The sequence below is a fragment of the Chelon labrosus genome (genome assembly GCF_963514085.1).
Source record: "Chelon labrosus genome assembly, chromosome: 13".
Classification (NCBI taxonomy): Eukaryota; Metazoa; Chordata; class Actinopteri; order Mugiliformes; family Mugilidae; genus Chelon; species Chelon labrosus.
This window is the reverse complement of record NC_140346.1, coordinates 8496201-8519445: the sequence shown is the minus strand read 5'-3', so window position 1 is coordinate 8519445 and position 23245 is coordinate 8496201. Positions and strand designations below refer to the sequence as shown.

Sequence of the window (23245 nt, the reverse complement as noted above, 5' to 3'; positions counted from 1 at the left end):
TTTTTTAGGGTGGGGCCGCAGCTTTTGCTGGAGCCAGGCTGAAAGGGAAGAGGAGGAGGAGGGTGAGAAGATGTAGAAGAGAGGAGTGCTGATCTAAAAGAGGTGGGGGGGTTCATCACTATGAGGGAGAAGTGGAGGAGGAGGAGGAGGATAAGGAGGAGGAGGAGGAGGGGGATAGTGTGAAGGGAAGAGAGGAGGAGAGAGGGATGGAGGGAGTGAGGGGAAGGGAGGGGTTTAAAGGGTGGGCTCGTAGTCATTGTCAGGCAGCGAGTAAGGGAGAGTGAGAGAGTTGCACCCAGGCAGACCGACTGAAGAGCGCGTGTGTGCAAACTGGGATGAGTAAATGTGCTGGGCTGCTTAGCTGTTGATACAGCCAGAGAGAAAGAGAGAGAGAGAGAGAGAGAGAGTGAGTGTGTGTGCACGAAAGCGAGAGAGAGAGAGAGAGAGAGAGAGAGAGAGATGAGAGAGAGAGAGAGAGGGTGAGAGAGAAGAAGTGAAAGGAAGAAAGAAGCAGAGAAGAAAAAGGGAGGATACTACAACTACAACTATGCTGTGCTGCATAAGAAGAACCAAACCGGTAAACTGCTCTGATTTGCTTCTTTCTCAATATTTTCAGCTCTCGTGGCAAAATCCCAACTCTGAACTTTGGGGGTGAGGGTTGGTAGTCAGATTAGGGGGCTCGAGGAGAGATTAGAGGAAACGTTGGTGTAATTTCCTTTGACTCTGGGCCTGGTGTGTCTTTATAGAAATCTATCCACAGAGCCCAGACACGCCTAGTTAATGTGATTATCCTGCATGAATGGATGTTGCCACAATGCCTCTCAGACCTCACACTGTACTCGCAGAGAGGCACGAGACTGTAACTCGATCTTGGGCAGCCGGCATCCCCTCTTATTGATCAAGCACTTGAAAGGCACTTGATAGATTTGGTATTGTCTCTAATATCAAAGCTGAAATACTCCTTGATTTATTCCGGAGCGCCACTGAACTCGGCACAATAGACAAATCTTAATGATGCTTCGTATTAATTAGGCCGTGGTCTAATTAACAGTGGTAAATGTGCTAGTCCTAATTGATGCCTTAAATATGCTCTTGGTGTCTTTTGTATTTGTGTTATCTTGAGCAGAAACGGGTGACACAGGGAAGTAAATTTCCACAGTGAGGAGCGAAAAAAAAAAAGGGTGGGGTACGGATTGAGTGAACAGCACCATCATGTCAGTGGCCTCGGGGGAATACAATGGGAATAAATGAGTATAAATGGATTATCATAGCCCTCCAGCTTTATAAGTGGATGCTGTCAATGGAGGGTACTATGAAGTGTGCACTCATTTAAAGGGTGTGAAAGGGTGGTGCTGGGTAGTTTACAATAACCCATGGCCATTCTCTCTGGTGGAGAGTAATAACTAAAAAAATAATTAAAAAAAAAAGGGAGAAGCCGTTGCGTGGAGCGTAAGGTGGGCTCACTCATTTCAGCAGAAACCACAGTGGTTCTGCGTGTGTGTGATCAGGGCCAGGTTCCTGCCGCTATCTCAAACTGATTTTATCAGACTTATAACACGCTGAATGCCGATGGCACTTCATTGCTTTTTAAATGTCAGCCTGGATGAGTCATATTAGCTCTGGCAAGAAGGAAAGAGAGAGAGAGAGGAGAGAAAGAAAGGAAGCAAGGCTTGCCAGTTGAAAGACATGCAGGAAGAGCAGGATGCAGAGAGGCAGGGAGAGAACGAGCAGCGGGGTGAAACGTGGCCGGGGCGCATGGAGGCGGACGGGGAGAAAAAGATGCGAGAGAAAGAGAGAACGGAGGCTCTGAAATAGAGGTGAAACGAGGATGGAGACGGGGAGGGGAGGCTACAAGGTATGGGGGAAGGTAAGGGAGAGGCAGGCATGCAGCAAAGCAGAAAAGGTAAAAGAGGGAATGGAGCTGGACGCTGGCTGCGACCAGCAGGAAATGTGTTGGGGGACAGAGCGAGGGATGGCGGTTGGAGGAGGTGAGCAGGCGCAAAGGTGAGGAAGCCTGAAGGGGGGGGGAGGAAGCGGGGAGGACTGGAAGCCGGTTTGCTGCACACTGCAGCCATGTGGGTGAGGCACTGGCTTTTCCCACAGAACGCTGTCGCTGCCTCAAGCGCGCACGTCTCACCACAGGGAAAAATATCCACCCCGGCCTACAAGCACCTCTCCTCCTGCTCCCGCCTTGGAGCATAAATTAATCCAGACAGATTCTGCGGTCTTCATGGATGGATGAGCAAAGAGCATGATTTTCTGCTTTAAAACGTGGCAGTATTGCTGTGGGTCCTGCCATTGCAGAGTGTTAAGTGCTGTTCCGACGTCTTCGTGATAGGGGAGTGGCTCGTAGCACCTAATCTCCTCTGTAGCCCCTTCTTTTAGCTTTATCTCCTGGCAGAGCAGTATTCGCCACATTTTAATTAGTCCCCTGTTCTTTATTCAGTTTATGGCAAAAAAATGTCAAGTTTAAGTGCAAGTTCTTAATTCCTAAGTCTTCCTCTGCCACCAGGCCTACCCAGATCTGATATTATTCTTATTAGGCAGAACTTATTAAATACCACCCATATCTACCCTTGTTCAACTCCATCCCTACTTCTCATCTTACCCCCAGGACCTCGCCTGTCTGCCTCCACTTTCAACTTGAGCCCTTATATATCTAATCTATAATTTCAAGACCCACCCTGCAACCTGAAAGATGAGAATTTCCTCTAGAACCGTGGCTCCCATTGCACTTAAAGCCTAGCTTCAGCAGAAGCTTCAGCCACAGCCCACATTTCCAGTTCCTGTTTCCCCCCCACCCCCCCACCCCAAACCCCCAGCAGCAGTCCAGCCCTTACCCCTTTCCTCCAACATCTCTCACCCTCTTCCACTTTCCCTCTCTCCACATCCTCACCGCCAGCCCCTATGAGATCAGCGGCGGTTGCAGAGCCTTTGTTCAGACAGAGTGCCGGTGTAATTGAATTAAAGGCTGCTCCAGAGCCTGGCATATGGCCGCTTATTAGTTGCTGCCGAGCATTTTTTATTATTTTTTTTTCCTGGGCCGTCGTGAAAAGAAACAGAGCATCCTTTAACGTTGCTCATCGATTCAGAGGGGAGAATGAGGGAGAGAAAGAGATGGCGAGCGGAGGCTGTGGCAGTCACCACCTGAGCCCCCCTCTCCTCATCTGCAGGAGGTAGCCGGCTAAAAGGGTGTGGTGCTCCGCCGTGGCTGTATGTGTGTGTGTGAGAGAGAGAGCGAGAAGGAGAGAGAGAGCGAGAGACAGAGAGAGAGAGAGAGAGAGAGAGAGAGAGAATGAGTGGGTAGCAGTATGAAAAATAGCGTGAAAGAGGACAGGAGGAGAAATATTCAGCAGTTGCAGACAGCAGTCAAGTCGTTGCTCCTTGCTGTCTGGATGGATCTTGCAGAAAAGCAGACAGCCATTGAAATCATGCTGGGGTTTTCAGGAGAGGAGTGTCATGGCAGGAAGTATGTGTGCCACCAGCAGGGTGGCTTATATTGTCTCTCTGACTGCTTGGAAGCTGAGGTAACATGCCAATATGTAGTTGTAGTTGTTTCATTTTAATTAATGAATCCACAGTGCAATATATTTTATTACCTATACAAATCCTCCATTATAACACTTTAAAGCAACTTAAGATAAAATAAATTCAGCAGCTGCACCTGTTGGATCTGTGATAAAAGGGCTTCTGCAAAGCACCATCACCATTATAAATGCAAATGATACCTTTAATATTTCTCTCCCCTCCTGCTACAAGGCATTCGATTCAAGCCTGGGCGGAGCAGGGAGGTGTAGAAGAGAGTCTCCCACTTGAATGCATCAGAATAATAATAATAATTAAAGAAAAAAAGAAAAGAAATCCATGATTATATGTACGCCTTGTGTATGCATTAGCCTGAGCTGTGGTTCTGTGGTAATTCAACCAGCATTAACCTCACCTCTCCGCTGTGTCTTCCCTCATTTCTCCCTCCTCCTCCTCCACCTCCACCCCCTCTTCCTGAAACAAGTCCCTAATGGCCCTCTCAATGAGGCAGTGGGAAGGTGGCGGATTGTTACCGTGTGTCACCGTTGGGGGATGGTAATTTTACGTGTGTATGTGTGTGTGTGTGTGGTTACGGATAAGTCGGTAAAGCCATTGACTCTGGGGTGTGGTTCTCACGACAGCCGGTGCCCACCCATGGACAGAAGCAGGCAGGGAGAGAGAGACAGAGAGAGAGAGAGAGAGAGAGAGAGCACAAGCTGCAGCCAATAGGCGAAGATTTAACAGACACATCCAGCCGTCACATAATGCACTGCTCGGCCATTTATCACCTTCATAGGCAAAACAGACAGAGGGGCTTGTGTTCTGGTGGATGACACCCTTTTATTTAGAGGACCTGTGAGCTATTGCACATTTAGATTCTGAGCATGAAGCTGGCGCTGGATAATGGTCACTTCCATACAGCACAGTGTCAGTGTCCCCTGCAGCAAACATTTGTTATATCATACTACTAAAACTGCAAAAGGCTTGTATAATTAGTTTTACAACCAAGAACAGCACTATTATACTGGAAACATTCCACATTTTGTGGCACAATAAAGAAACACTTTTCAGCAGCTAATGTACTGTATCTATGGCAACCAGAAAGACCGTGCTCAGAGAGGAAACACTACGGGCTAATTAGACTAAGTCATTTGATTAACCTGATAATGCAAATGTGAAGAGTTGAAAGAGTCGCCGAGTCTCGGTGTGAAGACTTAAATGTGGCGTACCTTGTGGTGTGCTGCACCTTTGGGATGAGCTGCTGTATTTATGAATGAAAATGTGTGCCGCACAGACACCGAGCGGAACAGCGCCTGCAGGAGGGTACGTGACCAGGGTTCAATTAACAGTCAAGAGTCCTCAAGCAGCGATTCTTAAAGGATTCGCAGGGATGTTTCTGTTTGGATGGTGCGGGGTTTTAATACATAGTAGGCGGCAAATGTCAGCCATTAACCGCCGCTGCGTTGTATATTACAGCAGATTAAGTTTGATATGACAGGTCAAGTGTCTCAGTAGTGAATCCAATGGCCCGTGGAGAAAATCACAGCACAGCACTTTTGAAGGGTGATGCACAGACAAATATCAATAATTCAAATGCTGATGCCACAGTTGTGGTCAAACTACGATGGCGATGATTCCTCCTGGCTTCGTACCCCGATATGAGATCATTTGGCACTCGGCTGAATTTTATTACATTTCCACTCGTACGCGTCCCGACGTCTAATGTAAATGACATCCCCTCTGTTCCAATAATGATGTCATACCCCCATATTCCCAAACACCCTCATCCATCGCTTTCTCTTTCTTTGTGGGTCTGACTCACTGAATGCAGCCAGTAAGTAATTCTATTTAGAGTTAAGTGCTTGGGTCAAATTTTTGGCAAATGTAAGCACCCATGAGATCAGACATAATAAAAGCCCAATAAGTCACCGGAGACATGCATATTATTAAGAGCAGAGGGTGCGGCAGTGCTGCTTTGTCTGTCTCCATGCTGTCTGCTCTGAAACGAGAACTTTAGCTAAAGTTTATTTCCTCATTCCAACATCTCTAGTTCAGGTTTTAAAAACAAATCATGTATTTGAGAGGCAGTGTTCAGCTCCTACATCTTTCTCATAACCGGTAGCATCTTTCTTTTTTTTTTTTTATTACATTTTTGTATTTTATATCTTTAATATTATGTCGCACAAAATTGCTTCAGGAAGATGGTGTATATTAAGAACTGCTGGAAGGCCTGGGGCAAGATTTACACCCTAAACCCTGGGGAATAAAGATGGAGGAGGTGAATATACCAATACAGCTGCACCTTGGCCTCTCTGCTCCAATATTGCACTGACACTCTGACCCTGAAGAAGACATGTTGGTTTAGGGCCTCGGGCTCTTAAATCATGCCACAGCGATGCGATTCCTCACACGGGCAGCTGTCCAAGTCGAGCCTCATGTCCAATATAATGACACTATTAGAAGGCGGGAGGTATCAGGGAATAGACCGACGCATGTTGCAGAAACCATTTCCACTCAGACTCACTGACCTTAAACAAGATGCTGCCGCTCGGCGACGCCGGCAACATTAACGCACGCACAAACATATAACCCCTTTGGCCCCCTTCTGGCCCCGCCGCCACACCCTGCCGCTGCATCACAACCCCTCCCTCCTCGGCCATGCTGATTGCTCCGCCTGATTTATGAGTTCCTATTGGCCCTCTCCCCTGAGGGGTCAGGTGCACTGCCAATCATGGTGACATATAGTCTTTCATAGCACCAACCAGCAGACAGGCCTGTGATGAGTTAGCACTCTGGTTGTCAAGGTAACCTTTGATGGTTGGGAGGGGTATGGCAGTGAATGCAGAGGAGATTCTCTCAGGCAGCTCGTTCCCTAGCAGCCAGACATGGAGCTGCTACTGTACCCAGAGAATGGAGATTGGCTCATTATTCTAGAGGAAGAGTCTCGATTTTTAACACATGCTGCACATCATTTTGAAGATATTAATGGACGCCACGGAGAGGTTCAACATTTAAGTTTAATTATTCACTCAATCTGTTTCAGTACTATTATCAGGAGTACAATATCGAGCGTATGCCAGTACTGAGTAACAGCAATAAATGCCCAGAGTCATTTGTTGTCCCCCAAATCCCAGTGTATTCAGTTCATTTTATGGAGACAGTAAACCCCCACGCACATCTGTTATTTTCACGCTCCGCACTGGCACTAAATCTCTTCTGTCCGCCGTGTAATGATAAAATGCTGTAGATTTATTCAGCTGTCCAGCAAGTCGCTGACAGAGCCTCGATACCTTGGAAGGACGAACACACTCCAAACCATTTGGATTCTTCCGTTTTCCCACATCTTTATCATTTTGGAATAACTGATTTTGACAATTTGTGTTTGCTTCATTGCGCTTGTTCACATTCATTTCAGGTGCACATTTAAAGCTTTTGATTAGCTGGACCTTGGCTGAAGAATGTTTTACCTTGATTTGCTTGCCTATTCATTTTTTGGATGTACTGATTCATTTTGTTTGCCACTTTCATTCATTCCTTTATTTGATTTGATTTCTTTTCATTAGATTTATATGACTCATAGCACAACCCACTATTTGATGGACAGCTATGGATCCAGTAACCGAAGGTAATATCATGGAACGCCTTTCAATATTACACTGTGTCCTGTCCTTTTCCTAACCGTGTTCCTCATCCCTTCCACAGTTTCACTCCTTTCTAAACATATCCTGAACCCCTAACCTATCCCAGTATATAGCTCTCCTGCAATGGTCCAAGATACATTAGTTAATGAGCTGACTATTAAATCCTGTCTCATGGGATTCCTTTGTCTTTTTCTCACTGCTGACCTTTCAGTTCATTACACATTTGTAATAAACTTTTCTGGGATTCTAAGCCCAAATAAAAATGTGCCAGCATGACTGTGTCTTTGAATGATCATCCTCAAGTAGGGGGATACTTAGCAAGATTTTAACATAACAACACTTGGTGGATTCCAGTGGACCTGCACCACTGCTTACAGTACATGTTAACATCATGTACCTGTATTGTGTCTTACTTTCAGGTGGAGAAGAATGAGGAGGCAGACCAGAAGATTGAACAGGATGGCACCCCCAACAAACCTGAGGACAAGGCCCACAAGGCTGCGACCAAAATACAGGCCAGCTTCCGTGGACACATAACTCGGAAAAAGATGAAAGATGGAGAGGAAGAGAAGGACGGAGACAGTCCTGCTGCTGCAGAGGAGGCGACAGAGGGAGGAGAGGAGGCCAAGAAAGCGGAGGGAGAGGAGGCACCTGCTAAACAGGAGGAAGCTGCAGGAGAGGAGGCCAAGAAGGAGGAGGAGACAAGCCAAGCCAAAAGCCCAGTGGCAGACAAGCCAGCTAACTCTCCCGCGGTCGCAGCGACGTCTCCCGTAGCGGCAGCCCCAGCTGCTGCCTCTCCCACGGCCAACACGGCGCCCTCCGAACCCCAGAAAGAGGAGCCTAAGGCGGAGGAGAAAGCCGAAGAGAAGCCCAAAGAGGTGGAGGCTCCAGCAGCTGCAGCCAAGAGTCCCACCACAGCCACAGCTGAGGAGAAGAAGGAGGAGGAGAAGAGTGAGGAGAAAAAAGAGGAGGCCAGACAAGCCGATGTGCCTGCTGCTGTCAGTCCGACAGCTGAGAAGGAGGAGCCTAACCAAACAAAAGATAAAGGTATGCAGATAATACTGGAGCTCCATGTGGCTAGGGATGGAAGAAAAACAGACATATTCTCCAGATCTCTAAATCAAACACACATATGTTTGTGAGGGCACTGAGTTCAGAGATAAAAATAAGTCCACACACGCCCACCAATCACAAAGCAATTACTTACTGTAAAAATCTAATAAAACAAAATAGGTAAGCTTCCCTGTAGTCTCCTTGGCAGGCAGCACAAGACATTAGTGCTTGTTGAGTCTTTGGGATTTAAGGATCTTTGGCTGTGCTCCACTGGTTAACACAGACACACGGCTCAATATTAGATTAGACTGCCTTGTATATCAGCCTCTGTGAGATGGAAACTCCATACTGATGAGGCAGAGATTGAGCCAGAAACACAGGCATGGAAGTGATTAGCACTGTCAAGAATGTTGTACAATGTGATAATGTCACCTTGGGAATAATCGTTGTTATTGCATTGTTTGCTTAATGAGAAAGCAGCATGTACTGTAAACCATTAAGCTTCACAAACATCTCTGATGACTTCGGATGAATTTCATGATAGCAAAGCTGACACGAAGGCCTGGCTTCTAAAATCATTTATTAAAGAGTAAAAAAAACATTTGATAACATTCTTACTGTCTGGACCACCAATGCCAGTTACTAGATTTCAAAGTAAACCACTATTTGATGTCCAATTATAGCAGAAACATGTAGCTGAAGGAAACCTGGATGGCCATGAAATTATATTACAGTCCTGATACAACACGCTCTCACAACATACACTTGACATGAACTCTTATTTCTGGTCCAAGGACTCTGAGACTGGGTCAGACAGGTAGTTAATGGAGCATGCTCAGTCAGGAGTCAGTGGGGGTGTGAGGTGGGAAACGCACACACACACACATATATTGGAGAACTCCACAGAAACTAGGTCACCTAGGCAGCACTGTCTCCCTGTTGTCATAGTTACCACCTCGATGGAATAGCTGGCCTGCACGGAGCACGGAGTATAACAGGTGCTCTGATTTAGATGAATGATTAATGATCCCTACTGGTCACGATCCCACACTGGGGAGGTCTGTCATGAACAAACACTACTTGACAAAGAACTGCTAATTAAGAATCCACTGCCGGCCACAACCTGCTTGCTTAACTGAATTTACTCAGAGAGCAAATGAATATTCAAAGTCACAAAAGTCACTTGGTTGAGGATTGTTTGCGCACAATTGTGATCTGGATGAAACATTTATGAAGTACAGATCCTCCACAGAGAATTGTCCATGCATATCTCTGGTTTCATCATTCATTGAAAAGCATCTAAAATTACAGTGTTGAATAAAGAAGAGAGCAGAAAGTCTGAACACCAATTAACATTAAATTACACTAAAAAGTTTGAAAAATAATGAATAGCTAAAAATTGATACAAAAAATGTGTGTTCAGTAGTAATAACTGATTCAGTTTCCTACAGAAGAGGACAGTAGAAAACAGATTAACCCTTTATTCTAGTTCTTGTTAGAGGCTTCTTCAGTGAGCAGTGACATCTGAGTGGGAACCAGATCAGAGACTTTAGAACATCTGTGACATGAGCTCTTTTATGTGTACCAAGTGAAACTCCAGCAACAGAGCTGCAATCTTCTCTGTATGTCTGATAGAGCCCATGCACGGATAAAGAGTAAGATTAGAGTCAATGTGAACACCCTGAGGTTTTTGCCAAGGTGTGAAATGCTGAAATAATGCTGTAAACTGCAGGCACAACGACTGATTGCATTTTTTGACCAGCGGTTTTGTCCTGATTTAGACAAATGGATTTTTGTGTAACCCATAGTAAGTAATTCAAAGAAAGCTCAAGACAATAACTTCTATATAGAGTTGAGTATCATCTGCATAGCGGTGAAATTTACCATAATACTATAACATCAACAGCGGTAATACCATCAATTATGTAATTACCATAATTACCATTACCTAATGGATGATGACACCTCCTGGTAACATGTAACATATGACTGATATAATAGTAAGTCCAAGACAGAGCCATGAATAATGTCCATTCTTTGCACTGAGAAGCCAAATTGTCTGAAAAAAGGTACATTCTTCACTTCAACTCAGATTTACTTAATGTTAATTTATTTAATGTATCATGGTCTCACTGATATTACCTAAACCCTTAAAAGTGAGTGAGAAGACTGGACCAGATAAGCACATATACCATATTCATATAGCCTGGAAGACAGATAAATTTCTTTTGTGGCAGAAAGTTGGTCAGGAACCTCTCAGTTGGGAACTTCTTATGCTCTGGCACAAATCTGCCTGATCAATCAAATTGTTTGAGCAACGCCCATCATCTAATTGCCATGCAGTTGAATTTGTTTACAACAAAATATCTCTGACTGGCACCATCCATTTGGATTTTGCCAGGCTAATCTTTATACGCAAATTTAGCAAGAACGCTAAACTGGCATCTGAGTCGGGAGCATCTCTGCCTCAGAAAAGTGAGGTGCCACCGATGTCACAGCGTCAGAAGTGACAGGGATCGGCTCTGTAAATTGGATTAAATTGGATTCACATCACACGGTCGGGTGGCTGCAGAGAGGCACATTCTTAAATCTTTCATACCAGCTAACAAGCTAATTACCTCTTACCTGGAAGGTCTGCCGTGACTCACGCCGTCTTGAGTCAACACTCACACATTAGTACAAGCGCTAACACAGACGTGATCGCCCCACTTCTCTCTGTCTCACCTTCTCTCTCTGTCTCTCACACTCACACACACACAAACACACACACAGACACACCCTCTCACATGCACTCTGTCACCCCAGTCTCCAATGCAATGATGTCATTCTTTGATGTCTCCTCTTTCTATTAAAAGAGTATGAGATCATCGGGGTGTGACATCACCGTGCTGAGAGCACTTGGATGATAAGTTCAGTCAGAATTAATAAAATAAAGATCCCCAGATCAATGAGGTGCATGAAGTCCCCTCCAGTGTAAGGAATGTTTAATGGTTTCTATTTTTTAAACCGCATGCAGCACAGGAGTTAAAGAACAGACGACGATGATCTCAAGGCAAATGTGAAGCATCAGAGAAGAAGCTCGATTATAAATTGCTTAGTGATTTATCATTGGATCGTTATTCAGCAGTGTTCACCTCTTAGTAAGCCACCTCTGGAGTGCAGTACACTCTGGGCATCACGCAGTATCAGATGTGACAGGCCAAGATGCTGTTGATGTCAGTTCAAATGCTTCACGGGTCCATTAGGAGCACTCCCTTCCTTTATTATTTACACAGTCAATGTGGGATTTCAGACATTAGGTAGCATCTTCTGAATGACAGGCTCTCAGTCTGAGCGGGGCTGACGTCTTGGGAACAACACGGAATTACACAGCTCATTTTGTGTGTTTATCTTTTTTACTTTTTTTTTTTTACACCGTAAAAACATCTTTGAATTTCTGAATGTCATCCAGCATGCTTGTGTTTTTTTTTTTTGTTGAGCTGAGGTGAAATTTTTAAAACATCAAAAGTTGAAGCTGTGGAATCTCTGATGCTCGGTGTCTCAAAAGCCCCAGATAGCTTTATTATTCCAACCGCACAATGTAAAACCTCTCCACAGGCTAATTTTCTCTCTTCATTCCTCTACAACCCACCTTTTATCTATCACCCCCCCCCCCACTCCCTTCCACCCTTACCTCTCATTTTTCCTCTCCTCACTTCTCCTTTTCCTCTCTCTCTCTGCCCCTCTCCTTCCTTCCACCCAGATGCTGCTGAGGAGTCTAAAGCAGAGGAGGCCACCCCGGCAGACGCAGCGGCCGAAGCCACCGAGTCCAAGGATGACTAATGCAAAGTCTCACCTAATGAAAGCAGAATTAAGAGTATGAAGAATAACACAAAAACAAAAATCTAAAAAGGTTGCTCTTTGCCTTCCCAATGTGAAGGCAGTCCGTTTCTATTTGTTTGTCATTTTTTGTGTGGCAAGGATTTTCTCATGTTGGGGGAGTTTCCAGCGTGAAGTTTTTTGGCTCAAGCTAATACTTTGAGGAAGTGATGATGGTGTTGATGATTATGAAGTACCGATTGTTACCTTGACGAGGAGGATGGCGATGGTGCCGAGGTGGAAGATTTGATTTGTTACATCTTCACTGTTTAATGTAAGCGAAACAACAGCGCAACGACAGCTCCCAACTGGATACTCACACATTTAAGGTGCATTGCCGATGCACCAACCTTTCCTTGCATTGCAATGCACCTTCTTTAAACACTTTGCAAATGAAATCCGTTCTGCAAATGAGCATGCACAAAAACAACCAGGTTTTAAAATGCAACTCTAGTTTTCAACACGGTACAAGTGTATTGAGAACACAGCAAATGGGTAATGTACTGACACATCGGATGGATAATAGAATGTATAATTAAATGTGTGACATTTCCAGTTGGGCAGTTTTATCCTGAATCCAAAAACAACATGTAGGATAATACTATTACTCTCTCTATTCTGCTTGAGTCAGTCAAGCTCGGTTTACACCCCTTTTACAAACTCTGTTTACTCACATTTACAGTAAAGGACCTATTCCCATTTAGATGACATGATCCTGTAATAAACTATAGAAATCCTCTATTGATGTAACTGGCTTTTACATATAACGATTTGTGTTCTGCCAACCAAACGTTAAGAACAGTAGCATGAACCATCGAACCAGATGCATGATGGGAACTCTCCCTCTGAGAGGAACTTTTTTCGCAGTCACAAAAACTTAAGAGGTGTGGCGGCTTCTTTTTGATGTCTTTGGTGTTGTTATGACAGTTTATATGAATTGGATTCAAATACTCTTGCACTGATGTTACGAAAAAAAAAGAGAAAAAAAAGAAATAATCAAGCAAACGGACAAAATACGACGAAAAATACTTTTCCTATGTTCCAGTGAGTGCAATGTCCAGTTTCAACCTTATCAAGGAGTTCAAACTTGTGAGAAAAAAATATGAAAAAATAAAAATGGTTTCAATGTCTGTTTTCAAAATAAAGCAAATGTGCCAATTACCATCATAAACTGTGGAGTTTGTTTAAAGCATAGCTGGAATTTGCTGTTACGTGCAATGGAAGGAAATATTTGATCTCTCCATTCATCTGCAATTGCCACTCTTTGGCTTCCCATCTAGTTTCTCCCCTTCTACTTACAGGAACTTGCTTTATAAACAAACTCACACTATACTGTAAATGACAGTCTGCATATACTGTATGGATTAAGTATATCTTTAACATTCAACATGAATATCTTGCACCAAACTTCAACAAAACTACAACAATATTCAGACATACATACATACATATTTTTGGTTAGGAACAGGCATAGGCAATACATGGCATCTGTAAAGGAAGCAACAATTCTTCTTATTCTAGGAAACACACTGATATAAAACACGATCTATAGAATATAGTTGTACCTGGGTCCGAGGTTTCTGATCACCGATTTGCATCTTGTGTCTTGATTCTTCAAAACCTCAGTCACTTATTTATGTACAGGATCCTAACACTAAACCCTACATACCTGAGTGTCACAGTTTCTATTCAAGTACTACAGCTACTGTGTTTCTTAAATCTGAGATAAGGTTTTCACATGTACTAGAACTTTAAATACCTGATTAAATGCCGTAATACTAGTGTGCTGGGTTCTTACTGGATTTTACTGATGTCTCTGCAGTAATATCAGAATAATAAAAGTGTCATATAACACGGTGCATGTGAATACTGGACGTTTCTACAGGGCTTATGCTGAGATGATCATTGTTCAGGCTGAATGTAAAAAAAAATTATTATAACCCTCAAGGTTTACATAAATGCCAACCTGAGGCTCACAAAAGCTGAATGACCTTCTCACTAATGAAGCTGCTTTGCTGAATAAGTACTCCTGAGAAGAGCTCCGAAACTTTCTTTTATCACCCTCTCTCTTCTGAGTCATACTCCAGACCACACTTTCCTCCTTACGTACTTCCAGCATTGTCCTGTCAGAAGTCCTTTTTAAACAGATCTATTTTAGGGATTAAATAGGTTTCTTTATTCCTTAAAATTTTAAAGTTATTAAACTTGTGTGGCTTTATTAGATAGTCACTAGTGCAGAGAGACAGGAAGTAATGGGGCAAGAAAGAGGGGAAGACACAGGCTGGAAATGAACCCACCTGTGCAAACAAGTGATCCACAAACGCATTCTTCACATCTTGATTTTTACTATTTTTGTGCAAAATAAATAAATAAATAAATAAGGTTTAATGTCTACAGACATTACTTCCTGTCTGTAGAGACAGAAAGTAATGGGGCGAGAAAGAGGGGAAGACATGCAGAAAAGGGAAAGGGCACAGGCTGGAATTAAAGCTTTGCCACTGCAGTGTGCAACCACCTGTGCAAACAAGTGATCCATAAACACATTCCTCACACCTTCATTTTTACTATTTGTGTGCAACAAAAAAAAAAAAAAAGGTTTAAAAGGTTATTTGCTGTTGCACACAGTATTTCAGGTTGAAAATACACATAATACTACTATGATCAACTTTCAGACCCTCATGACTATATTTATGAATACTGCAGGAAAGTCATTTGCTTTTCTTATAAAAGTATACATTTTCCCAGTTAGTGAGGAGACTGTGCTGTAATCTGCATGTTATTCTAACATTTGAAGACCTTGAAACCTTTTCCTCCATCTCCTGTTCATCTTTAGATCTAGAGGATAATGTTGATGCAGAGCCACAGTATGTGTTTATGCTCCGACTCTTTTAAATACTGCAACCCAGTTGGAGCATAACTTGGTTTGTTCTGCCACCTAGAGTTGAAGCTGTTTTACTGCAGCACTTCCCAAGGCGGCACAGGGATGTGGTGTAAGAGCTTGGGCCACATTGCACATTCATTCATTCAATCATTCTGTCATCGGGCGAGAGGCGGGGTACACACTGGACAGGTCGCCAGTCTATCACAAGGCTAAAACAGAGAGACGGACAACCAGAAAGACTATTCCCTTGGGTAATTTCTCACTCTTTTCAAGGACAAAAATGTTTTCCAGAGAGAACGTACCAATACATATATTATTTTATTTGCATGTTACATGGTGATCAACACAACAGTACCATTAAGATCCCGTGTGTTCCAAGCTATCTCCAAAAAAAAAAGAGGTTACTTGCCCCGACATCTCAAGTCACATTCAAATACAGAACACTGAATTCAAACAACTTTATTTTGTTAACATTTTCTCATATACCTTTTATTACATTTCATTTTTTAGAAACGGACTGCAATCACCTTATGCCATAATAAAGTAAAATAGGAAAAAAATAAATAAAAACGGGACATTGCGGCTTCATTATCCATCACTGATTCTTAGTTTTCCCATGACAAAGGGAAGGGAAGTACAAACATGATAGCAGTTGAAATTTTTAAGTGTGGACTCGTATAAACACGATTCTTATGGATTTGCTGACTTTACAACATTCTACTGTAGAAACTTAATACTGTATATACACACAGAGGAGGGAAAAATTCAACTCATAGTAAAGGGTTACCACTGTAGTCATATACAGTAGCTCAACAGAGAGCAGACGGTTTGCTGTTGGGCCAACTCATCGTTTATCTGCATTTCATTTTTCAGGTGGGTTGATCAGATGAATACGCGCGCACATACATATGCCAGTTTACAGTGAAGCGATGTAGGCGATGTTTTGAGGCAATGCTCAGTAGTAAACTATCTGTAGTCTTCTATTGGTATCCAGCTCTGTCCATAGGGGGATGGTGATGCGTCCGTAGGCTGGTTGTTGGCAGATCTTATGCCTTTCTGCTTTATGGATAAGACAGAGCTCAATGGCTTTTACATCAGTGGTCCTAATATTCAAGTTAAGCTTGTTAACTGGTTTTAACCTGCATGAATGCATTTGGGCATCCACATATATGAGCTTAGCCTCATCTGAAAATCACCCAGATGGTAGAAAGTGTCAAAATCCATTAATCCATTGACATAAGTATCCATACACTGTTTGCCACTATGCGGCAGACTCTACCGCTCATGCATCCCAAGCAACTTGAACTAAATGCTGAGCACAATCTGGTAGTCTGTCAGGGTCTCCTCCAAGCGAGAAAGGCAAGCAAACAAATATAATCGAGTCTAAGTCTGTCTGCCTGTGTGCCCAAGGCCAGCCTTGCTCTGCCCTGAGGTTATCTTTTTTTTTTTTGTGTCAACACACAGTGAGACAGAAAGACTATCTGGAACAGACACGTAGCTCAGACTGCTCTCATGCAAACCGAGCCTCCAGATCTTTTACTTCTTGTTACAGTAGGAAGATAACTGTTGCTGATAATCTACAGTAGCATCCTCCCGTGGGCTTCCCACAGGCTATAAAGCGGTAGGGAAGGGAGTAGAAGAGAATCTGCAGAAATGCCAGTGTAGTACAAAAACATCAGGAGTCACTAGTTGAGTTGTAAAAAAAGAAAAAAAAAAGCAAAAACAAAAAACACACGATGAAAGCATAGACTGAGAAATCTGACTGTAAGATATAGTTCTTGTTGTGACCAGATAAAGCTGAAGCTTCAGTTTGATTGAGTAGTTTTGTGGGCTTCAGGTTTTCATCTTTGCTTCCATACCTTTCCCACTGGTGAAAATAAGCTAGATCAGACGGCGTTACAAACACTGCAATGTCACACAGCCACGGCCTCAGAAGCATTTACAATGAAAACACTGGGAACAAGTCTTTTAATGCATGACAAGGATGACATTAATTACATGTGTGTTTTACAGTACTAGTTCAATCTCGGCCTGGTTGTCAGAAGAGAGGAGACGAGAACGCGCATCCAGGCGGGGGAGCTGAGCCGGGCACTCGGGTCCATTTGCTATTAGTCACCTTACAGTGGGCTGAAATGAATGGCAAAAAAAGCCGAAAAAAACTAAAAATGAAACAAGGCAGCTATAGTACACCAGTGTCAATATATCTCATCAACAGCTGTGGCCTCTGGGCCTTGCCTTGTAAGAACTGCACTCTTTAAAAGTGAGTTTCACAAAATATCAGCACATCATCACACTCTGGACTTTTCTCTTGTAATTGTTTTGTTTAAAAAGAAATAAATTCTGTACTCATTATAAGCCTTTGCAAAGGTGTGCTGAGGAAAGTTTGCAGTTGGACAGAGTTAAAGTGGGCTGTCAGCTCAGTGGCCTTGATGGCCACTGAGTTGAATTGCATTCAGCATTCCTTTGAGTCCTCTTCACTTAATGAACTCCATCTAGAGTACGTGGAAGAGCATTACAAGCTAAACATAATACTCCATTCTGTATAACATCAGCCTCAACTCAAGGATAGATACAATAATAACTGCACAAAACTATCTTCTTCTTATGCTAGACTTATTTTTTTTTTTTTTTAAATGGGTTTCAGTTGACAAAGTAGAGCAGACTCGCCAGTTCAATAGATCTACAAGTCATTAATCCTCAGCAAATTGCTACCCTATTTAGAAACATGGACACATCATTTTTGCCTTTTCATATATAAGGACATTGGATTCAAATATATATATATATATACACACACAACTAAAATGAATGAGGTAAAGACGGGAAAAAAAATAACCTCAATATCACTATATTATGAACTTTTCAGTATCATTTTCATATTAAAACACACAAACTTTTTGAGAAAAACAAACCAAAAAAAAAAAAAGTAAGTCATTCATTGGTGTCATACATTTTTATCCAAATTCCAGCAGTATAGAGGAATGATCCTAAAACTAAAAGCCGACACTGCTTGTAGTACAGTGCGCTGTATGTGGCGGCGCAGCCTGCCGAGGAGCAGAAGCAAACCGCGCGGTATGATGATTGGTCGTCACACAAGCAACTTACACTGCAAAAATGTCCTCTGTTTCCCCGTTGTTACAGTGGCAGAACAAGCTGTCCTATTATAGAGAAATACAAAATTTTTACTATGTACAGTACGCATTATTACAACCTACTGTGTGTTCTTTTATTTTTTGTAAGTGAGAGTCCATTTGCAAAAGAAAGAGAGGATTTTTATTTATTTGTTTTTTTTTTCTGAATAAAGGCGAGTGGTTGCAAAGCCACCGAATGAGGATGTAGATATCCTTCAGCAGATAAACTTCCTCAGGTTTGCACTCCGCATGGTTTAGCTCAGTAGGATCATGTCGATTCTATTCACTGCGTCCTCGATTTCTGGGCTTGACTGCAACAACCCAGCTGACTGCTGCATCTCGACACAATGTCATTGATTGGAGAGATATCTGGCTAATGCTCTATATCTGTGTTTCGGTCTAGAAGCTTCCCATTACGCTAGCACAGACTTTAAAACTAAGGTCTAATTGCGTCACAAAATCAGCTGCGGTAGTTTCCCATTGATTTTTGTATATGTTAGTTTCAAATCTACACGTATGTATATTTGGCAGGTACGTTGCATGTTGCTGATTAATGCACTGGTTAAACACTTGGTTAAATCTACATTTCAAGTTAACATAATGTATCTATGGGAGTAAGAAGACATATGCCTCCTGTCTTCGGTACCTCTAGGGATAAATGATTGTTGGTTTCATTCCCATAAAGACAAAAAAAAAAAATAAAAATACAACAAATCCCAAGCCCCGACCCAGACCCAAGGGGGGGACAAGATATAGCAGAAACAAAGAAGTGCATACAAATTAAAAAGAACAATGTGATTCTTTAAAAGAGCACTGTTTGCTTGTTCTGTCCTTCTTTTCACTGTTTTTTTTTTTTTTGTTGTTGTTGTAGTTGTTCCTATAACACACATCGTTTTTCATTATAACTGTAAGCAGTGCCCAAGAGCACATAAGGTTTTTGTACCGTGATGCAAACAGTCTGGGGAGGGAGGCGGAGGGGTGGTAGAGTTGGTAATAAGGTAGCAATAAGGATGTCGGTGAGCTGGAGAGGAAGGAGGAGGACGGGAAGGGAGGAAGGGAGGCCGGGAGGCCGGGAAGGGGGAAGAAGAGGAGGAGGAGGACGAGGAGGAGGAGGACAGCGGTATTAACACTTGAAGAAAAGGCAGGCGAAGGAGGCCAGCAGGAGCCACAGTGATTGAGATACGCAGGCAGAACCGTTGATATCTCGACCTGTCCCGGGTCCTGCACAGAGAAAAAGAGAGAGAAAGGAGTGTTAGTGGCAGCTCACTTACTTTCCAAGACCTACAACTATTTGAATTTTTAAAAAGAAAAGGGTTGATAAATATGTAGTCTACTACATCTTTGCTTTTCTGATCATCCACACAGATCCACTCCACATCTTTTTTTTTATTGCTGAGTTAAAAAAAGTAATACTGGGGTAAATTATCCTCCATTTGCACCTCCTACGATTCAGTGAATACATAAAATTTAATGCAAGTGACTTATTTAAATGATCAAGTTGTGGCCTGCCCAAGGATATGACTGAGTGCAGACTGTAGGGGTTGTTTGGTGACATCTGGTGGCCAGGTTGTGGTAATGACTGCTCTTACTGTGATGGAATTCAATTCATGCTGCACACATTGTGACCACCTGTCTCCCTTGTGCCTCCAAAACAGTTCTGACTCAGAGAAGGGACATACACCTTCTGAAGGTGTCCTGTGTTGCCTGGCAACAGAATGGGGGCCTTTGGGTCATATGGGTTGAGGGAAGGGGCCTCTATGGATCAGGCTTGTTCCAGTGCATCCCACAGATACTTCAGATCAGTTTAGGATCGAGTGAATTTGGATGCCAGGTCAACACCTTGTGCTGTTTTTCTTTTCTTTCTTTTTTTGGAGATATTTTTTGTTCCTAAACCGTTTTTGTGTGAGTACCTGTGTCAGGCTGCATCCTGCTGGAGATGGCTGCTGCCATCAAGGGGTGTCATTGCTTTGGGGTGGAGTTGATTGGTCTGGTCTAGGTGGGGGTACATGTCTAAGTGACATCCACAGAAATGCCAGGTCCAAAAGTTTCCAAGCAGAACATTGAATTGTCACAAGATGGTCAATGGTATTGACTTCACCTGTTAGTGGTCATAATGTTATGCCTGATTGGTGTATATTTTTGTGTTTGTGACAGTATGTTTTTTTATTTGCCATTTTGCATGGAATGATAATCTAGAATTTCAAGTAGCATGACTTTCCTGTTGCCATGGCTGCGTTGCTGTGCTGTTGATGACATCATGGCATTCCGTGACATGATGTCATCAAAGCCAGACAACTTGGTCAACTTGGTCTGACATCAAAGCCACTAGAGTGTCTTTGATGTCAGAAAAGTATAAATAGGACTTCAGAAACGTCAGAAATCATTTCATATCGTCTGGAAAGCCTACTTCTCATTAGAGCACGGTTGACCCTCGACAACATGGAAGCTACACGAGTTCAAACTCGCAGCAGTTATCTGCATCTAGGAAAATCCTGCAGTTTGTGGGAACTGCGCAAGTTGCGCAGATACCAACTCCTTTCCCACCACCGCTGGATTTCCTCTATGATTCCCAGTGACTCTGACACTGGGACATCTGGAGCACCGTTGATGAATGCGACGAGTAGGAAAACCACCAACTACCGTCGTAACCCGGTTTCAGCTCCCAACAAGAATTCTTCTGGTATGTTGGCAATGCGTAAAAATCGCAGATACCAACTTCTTGCCCACTACCGAAGAATTTCGGATTCCACTGATGACGTATCCACGGCACAAGATGACGCTGGAACATCACAGTGCAAAGACTCTGGCAGCACCAACCCTACCGCACCAGAGATGGAGGCCAGCTGCACCACCACTGGACCTCTGGTAGAAGAGGAGAGAAGAACTACTACTTCACATCGAAGATACACCGGTTCTCTTCTCAACAAGGATTCCTCTGGTATGTGGGCATTCCGTAAACATCGCAGGTACCAACTGCTTGCACACTACCGGAGAATCTCTGATTCACTTGATGATGTACCCATGGTACATGGTCATGTTGGAACATGTCAGGATAAAGATTTGGGCAGCACCATCACTAGAAGAAGACCACCATCTTCATTCTCCACAAAGGATTCCTCTGGTATCTGGGCACTGCGTGCACATTGCAGGTACCACCTGCTTGCCCAGTACCGCAGAATCTCTGATTCACTTCGAGAGGAAGATGATGTGTCCATGAAACAAGCTCGTACTGGAACCACTCAGGGCAAAGATCCAGGAAGCACCACCACTAGAGTGATGGATACAACCAGAACCTTCTCTGCCAACTACTGCAGAATCTCCTATGCAGTGGATTGTCAAGAAGATGCCAACACTGGGATGGCCACTTCACAACAAGTGGTGAAGGTGCAGCGCAGATTCAATCCCCGTCGTCAGAGGAATTGGGATAACCACAATTCCTCTCATGGTGCTGCCCTGGAGCGCCATCCCAGGTACCAAAGGCCCATCCACGCAAGGCATGACAGAGCTGCCCGTCACCAAAGACGCCCACAGGCAACCTACCACCCACGTCCTTCACGTGAAGAGGTTGCACAGCAGTGGCCAAGAGAACACATCTGTTGTCACTGCCAAAGTCATCTGAGGCAGCCCCAGCGGTACGACAGTTCCAACTACCAGCAAACACAGAGGCCACAGAGACAACGCAGAGACAGATTCCATGGCCCACGCTGGAGACGTCGTCCTCACCGTCCTCGGTCTAGCAGCCATCATGCCCGGCAAAGACACAACACTGATGTCAACAACATCAAAATCAAGAATGTCTCTGGCCCCCAAAGACAGAAAGAAAACAAACTGTCTAGGGACGACCATCCTTCTCCAGCTTCAAGCTCCAAGCCATCAAGTCCTGATGACGTATTGAGCTTGATTTTGGCATACTCAAGTATGAACATTTGATGTTCATGAATGTTAGAATATGCTTCAATAAACAGAAATTAAACTGAAAATGTTTTGTAACTAATGTTTTCATTTAGTGTAATTTATATTTCCTTAGGCTGTGGGTTTAATCATATCATATCTGAAAGAAAATAATGAAAACAACTTTAACGTGCCAGGTGTCATCTAATCTTGTGATGGTAGGGTTGGTGATGGTAGCTGCTCCACTTTCTATTAATAACTGTGAAAAATAACGATTTTTTGATGTAGTTATAGTGAAGTGGTGGGTTTCTTATAACAATCACACACAATTATCCCACTTAATTACTTGAGGTATTTCAGCATATGTATGGCTGAGCAGTTACTTTTTAACTGGGGAAATACGCAGGAGCCATGAGAGCTTAATCTACCGCAACTAAAAAAAACATGCAAATGAAGAAAACCCCCTTCATCAAATCACCAGCATGTTTGCAACCTTTAAATAAAGAATGATGTAATGGGAGAAAACAGCCAAATACAGAAATGTAACACAAGAAACACCAGATTTGCTACCATTTGTGCTCATGAAGCTGCAAGCAAACAATGATATTCAATACAAGCAAACAATGATGTTATATTTGCTGTTATTGTTGGCGCTTTGCTGGTTACTAGGCTACATTCTGAAATAAGGGTACATAGTATCTGATGTTTAACCAAAACAATGAATATTTACACTTCTTAATGCTCATTCCCATTAAGCAAATTACACTGTGGGTGTTCTGATCATCTATCTGTTTTTTTTTTTTTTTTTATGGTAACTCACTGTGCAAGGTTTTCCTCCAAATGCATCACATTAACAAACTAATAGAATCTTAAATTGCTCCATTATGTTGGTGAATTGCAGCATGTTAAACTCTCAGGGCAGAAAAAATAAATCCATTTTCGGATTTTATAACTGAGAAATGAACCTTATGTGAAGAGACTGCACTGCTCTTCACACCTCAATGACGTCACAGCAGATGTTCTGCTTTGAGAACTCCATTTGGCCATGTCGCATTTTAATTTTTTTTTTTTTTTTTTTTAGCATTTCACAGCTTTTAAGCATTGGCAGAGACAACGCCACACATTTTCATTTGAGTTCAGTCTCTGCCAGCCATGGGAAACACGTGTTTATTGGTCTGCATTGTTTATGGTGCAGTAGGTACTCGTGGTATGTTGTTTGTGTGTTGCACAGAGCCAACAACTGTTGTCTGTATGATCAGCATGTG

At 43.0% G+C, this 23245-nt stretch overlaps 2 protein-coding genes across 2 annotated transcripts in view; one reads left to right on the top strand and one right to left on the bottom strand.

Annotated features, from left to right (window-relative positions):
- Positions 1-381: 381 nt before the first annotated feature.
- gap43 (growth associated protein 43) lies at positions 382-12041 on the top strand (the record flags this gene model as incomplete). Its single annotated transcript, XM_084559610.1, has 3 exons — positions 382-577; positions 7586-8213; positions 11962-12041. Exons 1-3 carry the CDS (start codon positions 548-550, stop codon positions 12039-12041), a joined length of 738 nt encoding a protein of 245 aa, XP_084415736.1. The 5' UTR covers positions 382-547.
- A 2904-nt stretch (positions 12042-14945) lies between these two features.
- lsamp (limbic system associated membrane protein) overlaps positions 14946-23245 on the bottom strand; it is a 206239-nt gene continuing 197939 nt past the window's right edge. Inside the window, exon 8 of the mRNA XM_084558613.1 lies at positions 14946-19310. Coding sequence (XP_084414739.1) covers positions 19213-19310 — 98 coding nt within the window. The 3' untranslated portion in view covers positions 14946-19212. The remainder of the gene's footprint in view (positions 19311-23245) is intronic.